General features: G+C 39.8%; 1 protein-coding gene across 1 annotated transcript; it reads left to right on the top strand.

Annotated features, from left to right (window-relative positions):
• The first annotated feature begins 6,482 nt into the window (after positions 1 to 6,482).
• On the top strand, positions 6,483 to 7,208 carry LOC133289016 (uncharacterized). The gene is made up of 2 exons (XM_061486866.1): positions 6,483 to 6,767; positions 6,849 to 7,208. Exons 1-2 carry the CDS (start codon positions 6,483 to 6,485, stop codon positions 7,206 to 7,208), a joined length of 645 nt encoding a protein of 214 aa, XP_061342850.1.
• The last annotated feature ends 3,222 nt before the right edge of the window (positions 7,209 to 10,430 follow it).

Genomic DNA, 10,430 nt, shown 5'->3' with positions numbered 1-10,430 from the left:
ACATGGTCATGCATTTGTGTGTATATTGGGTACATAGGATGTACCGTATCTCTGGCCAGTAGATAGTTTTCTTCGGGCATTACGAACTTCCACTGGATAGGTCTCCGTGAGGGAGTTCCAGTTGGCTTGGGGCCATAGAACTGTTATCCGTTGAGGAGCACTCTAGGAATGTCTCGGATGTATATGGATGATGGGTGCCTTGGTTGATGTTCTGGGAACACATCCTTGGATGAGAGCCCGTAGGCTATATGCTGAGGCCAATAGGCCCAATGTTGCATGGTTTTGGCTTGACCATTCCAGCTTCAACTTATGTGTACTCCCTATGCATCCCTACTTCACTAAATTCCTTACTTTATCCCGTTTTGGCTATTATGATGCATTGTTGATTTTACATTTGAGTGAGCCATTAGGCGGAGTGATCTCAAGAACCTCTGGGTTACTGAGATATATTCGTATATCTCACCCCGTGTTTGGGGCATTATTTTATTAATAGGCCTACAACGCGCCTGAAGATTAAATTAATTTCTTAATTTAAATCTCTTCCCACAATTATTTAGGTCTAATATAATAAAATTCAATCATTCTTATCCGATGGGACTTCGCATGATTATTTTATCTGTAAAGAACCTTGGGATACACCACCCCAAAAGCTAGCTCAAAGGGTGGGAGTTTCCAAGGCCTTATAAACTCCACATTAGTTGCACATACAACCAATGTGGGACTATATATCTCAACACGCCCCCTCACACAAGAGCCTATTGGGCTTGAAGAGTGGATAATGCAACAGGCCCAGCCTACCTGTGCTAAGAAACGCCACAAGAGAAAGCGGGGGGCGGTGAGGCTCTGATACCATGTAAAGAACCTTGGGATACACCACCCCAAAAGCTAGCTCAAAGGGTGGGAGTGCCCAAGGCCTTATAAACTCCACATTAGTTGCACATACAACCAATGTGGGACTATATATCTCAACATTATCAATGGGATACAATGCGTCTGGAGGTTAAATTAATTTCTTAATTTAAATTTCCTCATATTCAACACAAGAAATTTTCTAATTTCCTAGAATTTTGCAATTGAGAGTAACTTTTGTTTGATTTCAAAAACTATGTAAGCAAGTGCGCCGATGAATGTGCATCATTGAGCTTATCGGAATTTTGAAATCATTAATGACCTAAAATCCGGTCATGATAGGCAGCGTGTGCCTCACACAATCATGATACATGATTGTGGTATGCAGCGTGTGTTTAACACATGACCATTTTAGAAGAACCACATTTACTCACAAAATCAACAGTTCTCTTGGGAATTTTTCTCAATTATTTATGTAGATTTAAATTATCCTAAATAGTTGACTTAATTATTAATCTAGATTTTAGGAATCATATTAATTGTCATTTATAAGGATAATTTGAAATCAAAATAATTGCCATAACGATCATTAATCATTTAATTCGTTATGTCATAATGACCATTATTCTAGCCTATCAAATGTAACAACCATTACATTCAAACTTTCAAATATGAATTAATTTCCATAACGACTATTAATCTAGTCGTTCAAACATAGCAGTCATCATACTCATGTAATCAAGTTATGCAATAATATGACACCACATTCTATATGTCATGTTGTCACATTAATCAAGATATCAAACCATACAATGCATTCATTCATAAAAATAAAGCAATTATGCATTAGACTTTAATCCATGGTTCTCTAGAGAAAAAGAAAGAAAAATGAAACAAAAAAACTCTTTAGCGTGTATCCTCCTTCCTTTTAGTCCATAGGGATCTAGTCCAAGCCCCTTTAAGGTAACCACGAGCCCAAAATACTAAACTTTGGCAAGAAAACCTAATTCCACTTTCAAGAACCATAGTCGTCGTATCAACTGCACCTTCAAATTAAGTCGTATTAGCACGAAACTCTAGGTTCATGACCACCTTGAAGAGAAGAATTCCACGCCACCAGAACCACCCTGATTGGACCTCACACACGCTCCATCTTCACCTATGTGAGGTGCCCACGGGAAGCCACATGTGGCGGCGCATGGAGGCTTTTTTCAGTCCGATCTGATCGTCTTCTTGTTAAGTTTTTTGTCTTCTATATTGTTGGTTTCTCAGATTGGTCACCATAAAGTCACAGATATATCCTAATAGATATGGATATCCTTGTTTTCGACTTCTTGGATCTTATTTTCATTATAATTTTGTAATACAAAAAAATGTATAAAAACTGAAATAAAAATAAAGAGGAAACTTAATCATATGGGATTAGCCTCCTTGTTACAATCAAAGAAAATACAAAGAATTCTCTACCATTGATTAAAGCCAAAAACCAAATAAAGCATCGATTTTTAATGAAAATAATTATAAGGATACACATGCGAAACACATACCATATAAACATTAAACCCTAGGTGCCATATTTCATAAAGCAAAACTAATTACATGAAAAATTGTAAATAAAAAACTAGATCCACATCCAAACATGCAACCTGGCTCTGATACCATGCGTAGGTGCAATTGGATTTGCGGAAGCGTTTAGGCTGTTGTGGTTTATGATGTAACAGATCATCATCTTTTTAATTTACCTCTTCTTGCGCATATCTATGCAGTATTTCCTCATGTTTGATTGCTCTTCATGAATTGCTCTCCTCTGCACAAACAATCTCCTTGAGCCTGGCTAGTGGTAGATCTTTCAGACTATCTCTCAAGAGGGATAAGACTGATGTGTGGGCACTCTCTCACTATTACGAAGATGACGTTACCTCAGCCTCTATAACCACAAAGTGAAGACCAGAGAGGCTGATGACTATAAGTGTAGAATATATATAGGTTGCAAGAAATCCTAGGCCTACGCTAAATGAGCTCTAGGTTTCTTGGGCTCTTTTTACACACTAGACTTACTTGGACTTTAGTGAAAGAGAAAAACCCAAAAAATAGCCAAGAAGATCAGATTAACAAGATTTCTTATAAAACTAAACTAGAAGATCGAGCTGCAGCACTAGATATTCAAATTAAAGTCCAAACTTGGAGCCCAAGTCACTCAAGCTTAAAAATAAAGGCGCTCATGAAACACCAATGAATCAACCAAAGTTACCAAGTTTATAAGTTAGTTTTCCCTACTAATCGAGAGATAATGGAAGGGTTCAAGCCCAATAGGGAAGAACCCTAGAAAGAGAGAGATTCTTGGAGGAAGAAGAGCTGCTGGAGCAAGACTCTGATAGAATTTTACAATAGTGTGTTTTAGTTTTTTCTTCTATTTTCCATGAATTTTTTCTTCTTTTTCTCTGTTTTATTTTATTCCATTGTGAGCTAAATTGCTCCTTAAGTTAGGTGATAGAGTACCCATGTTATAACACTGTGATGGATGCATAAACTTTATTTTTATGAATGTTTAATTAGTTATTCAACAAGTTTATTTATTTTTATTCACGTGTGCATGTCAAAAGATACATATATGATATTGAGTAGGTTGGGATAGAGAGATTTCCAAATCCAGACCCTTGTTGTATTATGCGGGTCAATTAGGTGAAGATAAAATAACTTAATTGGGTTAATTAAAAAAAGTTGAGTAACTTGGTTAATTAGGTGAAAAAGAGTAACCTTGGAATTTCTATTCTCAAATTTAGGTATGTTTGACTACTATCTTGAATTATTATCAAGCTATTTGGTACTTTGAGATAGCTTGATAATCTATGACATGTTCAAATTTATCATAATTATATTAATTAAAAATACGTAACGACATCAATTTATTCTAAAGGAGTGGTTTAGCCATGATGACTCGCTAACTTAAAGTGCCAAACTCTATGAATCTTTTAAAATAATAATCTATTATTTTATTAACGACGTAGTTTGAAGTTTCTATTGCACTAGGGGATACATCGAAGCGGAAATTTTCCACATAATTTAGTCCTTATAATTATTATTATTATTATTTTGTAGGCTAAGGAATTTTTTTTAAAATTTTTAAATACGTTACACAATTAACTTAAAATAACCATTTTTTGAGTTTATTTAGTAGGGGTGAAGTGGAATTAAGAACCTAATTATGCACAGAAAGTGAATTAACTACTTTAAATAAGTTACACAATTAACTAATTTTCACTTTGTGTACATAATTAGATTCTTGAACCTTGATCTACATTATTAAAGACCAGTTTGCAAAAGAAACATGTTTTTCCAATTTTTCCTTAGCTCAATTTAAATTGGCAGTAACTCCATTTGTTTAATGTAATTCTTGGATCGTTACATCGTTGTCTACAGTTTTGTTGAATTAGGATATTCTGATTTGATAATTAAGATTGTTTTAATATATTGTTAGGTTATTCTGACAAAAATAGGTAGTTGATACTCTGTACTCTGTAGTAAGTGCGGATGTCATGATATTGCTATGATGTTCTAAAACTTTTAAGAATTATGTACTCATTGTTTAGGGAACTACTTTTGCTAAGAAATGAGATTTATGAAAAGTTGACTATGTTAAATTGAAAACTTTTGAAATATGGCATGAAAACTGGATCGCGATGATAAACTTTTGGTTATGCTGTCTTTGAATGGAATTACTGAATTTAATGCTCTTGTTAATTGATGAATTTAATTCTATTGAGATTTAAAAATTGATGACCTAACTTTAAAAATGGAGTTCAATGTTATTGAGTTGCTCAACTGGATGTAATAAGGAAATATGGATTAGGTAAATGATTTTCTATTGCTATTGACAATTTCGTTTATTGCTTCTTGAGAATTTGGTTGTTGGTACTTTGTACCCTCATAAATGCTGCTCTTAACAATTAAAACTCCATGTTGTAGCAAAGAGTATTAATCCCCAGTAAAAAATGTATAAAAGGAAAACTTTTGTTGTCAATGCCTCAACCTAGTACTGATGCTAGGGAATTGATGAAAGTCCTACGATGGAATTATCTTAAAAAAAAAAAAAAAAGAAGCAACGTTTTAGAGTTATTTTGTTGCATGGTTGATTTAGGAATTACTGCAACCTATAAGATTAAATTTGGGCTTTGTTCCGGATGGCCTAACGCCACAATGGCCCAATGGCCCAAGCCCAAAACCTTTCACCCTTATCCATGTCAGCCCTACCGATCTTCCAGCTCCTCTACCCCCAAGGCGATTGCACTCTCTAGGTGAGACACGAAAATGTCTCACCTTGGGATTCCAATTCCCTGGGAGACCGCCCCAGATACTATAAGTGGAAACTACCTTAGTGTCATATGCTAACATCGTCAGGCATATCGCCAGGAATAGGGACTGTATCACTGCTATCATAGTAGTGATGCAACCACCCCTCAGCTGATCCTAATGAGGGTCGACCCCCTCCTCACCAACCCACAGGGGAAGAGCATCTCATTTTCCCTATAAATACGCCCCTTCCTCACATAAGAAAGGGTATCTTATGTATCATTATTCTGCCCATTTACTTTGAGTCACACATACACACACCCAACCCCCATTGTCAACTGCTTGCATTATACTTGGAACAGTACCTCCTAGCTTGGTCGCTACCTTTGCTAGAGGTATTACCCATATAGTGACTCCATCCCCAAAGGGAACATAGTGGGCTTATAGTCCCCAACGGTACATTACCGCCCTCTGTGGGGAACTATAAACTTATATTCCCATTCTCTTACCAAAGATCCATAGAAGGCAGTTCCTATCCCTTTAGCGAAGTATGGTTGTCACTACGAGAAGAGAAGAGCAGAGTAGAGCCACCACCCCCGAAGGTCATGCACAAACAATCCACTCAAACTCCCCGTCGTCCATACAGTCAGCTCCAGCTGAGCAAGCAGCTGTTGAAACTCTCCCCCAGTGCTGCAATCTGTTGGTGCACAGATGCCGGTAGACAACGCTAGGATAGCACAATTGAATCGTCGCGTAGCCATACATGAAGTTCAAGCAGAGAACGTAGTCCCAACTCAACCCCCACCACTTGATGTCCATTATGGAATGCCTTTCCCTACTACAGTCCCATAAACAGCTCCACCCCCTTGTATCAGCAGCCGACCCGAAGCCAACTTGTAGCTGTGTACAATGAACACAGAGTACCAGTAGTCACCAGATATGCCCCTGGACCTTACACCCATCACGCAGGTGCCCCTTACCCCGTGTCGCCATTCGCCGCCGATTTTCCATTCCATGGTTACGCGGTACCACCGCATAACGCAATCGCCCCACAACCTCAAGGATCATATATGATACTGCCCCCACCCCAACACGGCATCCATCACGCCCCAACCCTCTCATTCTATGTGGAAGCCCCTCAAGCACCCCACCCACTGCCAGACCTACACGCGCATAACCTGAACGTGCGAGTCACACCCGCCAACACTTCCGAACGCAACAAACCTCTAACCGACAACCTACGCCTAACCCCTACACCTTTGGGTTTCAAAGGTCCTTCCAATATTACCACATATGTTGGTGATACCGACCCTTTCGAATGGATCCAGAAGTTCGAAGCGGCAATGACCCTTCATGGCGAGACTGATCTCCTCATGTGCAGGACCTTCCCCACACTTCTGGGGAGGAGAGCATTGACGTGGTACACCACTTTGCCAACTAGGAGTATTGCGTCCTGGGATGATTTGGCGAACAAGTTTCAAACTCATTTCGCAACAGGTCTCCCTGTGCCCAAGTCTGTCCATTCTCTGGAAAAAATTCGCCAACAATCAGGGGAGTCCCTCAGATCCTTTCTAGACCTATTTGATAAAGATGCTTTGCAAGTTCAGGGCCTAGACCTTAAGATGCAGGTACACATACTCTTATCATGCTTAAGACAAGGGGCGTTCGCTTATGAACTAGCCCGCCACGAAATAACTGACCTATAAGAGATCAAGAAAAAAGCTCAAGAGTTCATGCGAATTGAAGAATATAAAGGGAGCAGAGCTGACGATTCCCACAACCAAAAGAAGAAAGCAAGTAAAAGTAAAGATCAAGTTGATGAGGACAGGAAAATTCACAAGTCCTCTAGATATATCAGCCGCCCTTTGGGGCGTGGCCCCTCAGGACGCCAATCACACAACGTCCTACAAACTGAATATAAAGAAGAGCGTAAAACTAACTCACAACGCCAAGAGCCGACAAGGGAGACTGTCGTGTACTGCAAATTCCACCGCAGCAACGACCATAGCACCGAAGAATGCAGATCCCTTAAAGAGGATATTGATGAGCTAATCAAAGGAGGAGCCTAGAGGAAATACAATAACTCAACACGCGAAGTTGGTCCAGCCAGACGTCGCCCAGAGCGTAGCAGGTCACCTGAAAGGAGGAGAACCAACCAAGCTGATTACAGGCCGCGTCGTGAACGCAATCAAAGAGAATACTCTCCAAGAAGCCATAGGGAGTAGACCGGTCCAAACACCAGAGGAAGACGGGAAGAAGATGAGGAAGACTCAGCTGTCATCAAACATGGTGTAATAAACATGATCTCACACCCCACACATCCTTCCATGGCCGAAATCATCATGCTCATAAACCAAAGGTTATTCAATCCAATTCAACATTTCCACACATCATACAATCCTACTCTTAACTCATACAACTATTCCACTACTCAATTACACAAGCACACAACCTCTCAATTCCACAAAGTCATGGCATTCAACCCAAATTTTCCTAACTTATAATCCAAATTTCATCAATAATTTTTATGACATCCATCACTCTAAAACATCATTCTAAGCCACATTTGTCTAATACACAATTTCATTTTGAGCTCTCTAACTACATCAATTCATACACTCCATTCTAGGTCACCAAAATTAAAACTTATGATTCAACCATTAGAAAGTGTTAAAACTTACTCAAAAGCTTGGTCTAGGACTCCTCCACAACATACTAAAGCATTGGAGGATCAAACAACTCCAAGAACACCAATCTCCACACTTTGGCCACGGGTTTGGGGTGGATTTTCTCCAAATTTAGTGAGCTTCAAGGCTCAATAATACCATGGTTATGTTTGGATGATGATTTCTAACAACATTGGTGACAAACTTTGCTTGATTTGAGGTAGTATTAAGTGAGTTAGGAGAGAAAGAAAAATCAAAGAAACTTGGCCATGGGGGGGGGGGATTGTCTGCGGGTTACGGAGAGAGAAGGGGGAAGGGATGAGTGAATAGTGACCTTAGCTTAGTTGTCATCTTATGACTTAATCGGGGTGGGTCCCACTGCCACCTCACGCGATTCAAACTGATTCAAATCTCCCGCCTATTCTACTAAACGTACATAATTTCATAAACTATTTAGAAACTCTAATTTTTAACAATAACCGTTGTCCTTTAATTACCCTTGATCAGATGAATCCGAAGTTTTTCGATCGTTCGGAGAAATCACAGTTTTAAGCTATTATGCACGTCGTGGGCACGCTTCCCCAAACACACTAATTTCCATCAATTTTTACCAAAAATCATATTTCCTAGTACTATGTACAATTTATAACTTATATCAAAACCTAGAGCTCAAAATTCATTTGGCGCGCTTTACGGTGCAACTGTACTGCGGTATTTTTACCCGAAAAAAATATTATTCACCAAATTTTCAGAAACTTGCCTAACCACTCAACTTTTCGTTCTGAATCTATTTCCAGGGTTAGTTTTCTCATTTGAGACCTCCTAATCAACTTTACCTTCCTAGGGTTATGTGTTTGGCTAATTACCGTTTTACCCTTCATTTGTATTTTGACCTTAAGTTCAAGATTTTCACTAATCCTACCCTTTAATCCATATTTAATATATTAATATATGTTTTAGAAATGCGAGGTGTTATAAGATGACCCTCGGATGAAACACTCCAGACCTACCCCTGATGGAGCATTAGAACATGTTGTTCTAGGCGATGTTGACCACCAAACGACAACCATCGGGGCGACCATAGCCCAGATGTGAAAAACAAATTGATCAAGCTGCTGCAAGATAACAAAGACCTATTCGCATGGAAACCATCTGACATGCCAGGGATTGACCCTGAAATATGTTGCCATAGACTGTCCATAGACCCTAAAGCGAAACTCGTCGCCCAGAAAAAAGGAAGTTTGGCCCCGATCGCCAAAAGATCATCGATGAAGAGGTTAAGAGACTCCTAGTCGCTGGTTTCATCAGAGAAATCATCTACACAACCTGGTTCTCTAATTCGGTGTTGGTTAAAAAGCCTAATGGAGCATGGAGAATGTGTGTAGACTACACTGATCTGAACAAAGTGTGCCCTAAGGATGCCTACCCTTTCCCTAGTATCGACCAGCTGGTAAATAATGCATCTGGTTTCAAAATGCTTTCCTTCATGGATGCATACTCTGGTTACAATCAGATCTCGTTGTTGGAGGAAGACCAAGATAAAACGTCGTTCATCACCCAGAACGCCAACTATTGTTACACCATGATGCCGTTTGGACTAAAGAATGCTGGAGCCACTTATTAGAGGATGATGAACAAGGTATTCAAAGAGTTGATTGGCGACATCATTGATGTTTACATTGATGACATGATCACCAAATCACAGTCACCTGAACAACATCTGCTACACCTCCAAAGAATGTTTGACAAGTTAAGAGAATACAACATGAGGTTGAACCCCGGCAAGTGCGCTTTTGGAGTTCCAGCAGGAAAATTTCTAGGATTCATGCTCACTGAGAGAGGCATCGAAGTAAATCCTGAAAAATGTAGGGAAGTGATAGAAATGAAGAGTCCACAAACAGTCAAAGAAGTGCAACAACTAACCGGTCAGATAGTAGCTCTCACCCATTTTCTGGCAAACTCGGCGTATAAGTCCCTCCCCTTGTTCAACTTATTCAAGAAAGGCACAACCTTCCAATGGACTGAAGAGTGTGAAAAGGATTTCCAAGAATTTAAAAGAGCCTTGTCATGCCCGCCAGTCCTTACCAAGCCAGAGAACGACGAGACCCTTTTCCTTTATCTCGCCGTAGGTGCAAAAGCTATTAGTGCAGTTTTAATCATAGAAAACAAGAATGAAGGGCAGAGACCAATTTACTTCGTCAGCAAAGTTTTGCAAGGTGATGAACTCCGATATCAACAAGTGGAGAAGGTCACACTCACACTCATCTTCGCCGCCCGAAGATTAAGACCATACTTCCAGTGCCACCTAATTGTCGTCAGGACCAACCAACCTATCTGACAGGTCCTACCCAAGCCAGATCTCGCCAGAAGAATGATGTCATGGGCGATTGAACTGTCAGAATACCAAATTAGCTATGAGCCGAGGACCGCCATTAAAGCTCAGGCCCTCGCCGACTTTATAGCTGAAATGACACAAGGCCCGCAACCAGACGATCATATCACAGAAGCCCCGCCGCTAGCAGTGTGGAAGTTGTATGTTGACGGTTCCTCCAATGCCAAAGGTTCTGGCGCTAGCATGATAATAGAAAACTCAGATGGGTTGGCGATTGAACATTCCATGTCCTT

The sequence above is a fragment of the Gastrolobium bilobum genome, unplaced genomic scaffold, assembly GCF_033153095.1.
Source record: "Gastrolobium bilobum isolate Gb01-03AN ecotype WA unplaced genomic scaffold, APGP_CSIRO_Gbil_v1 utg33541, whole genome shotgun sequence".
Lineage (NCBI taxonomy): Eukaryota > Viridiplantae > Streptophyta > Magnoliopsida > Fabales > Fabaceae > Gastrolobium > Gastrolobium bilobum.
Note: the sequence above shows the minus strand (reverse complement) of the source record. Positions and strands in the feature narration are given on the sequence as shown.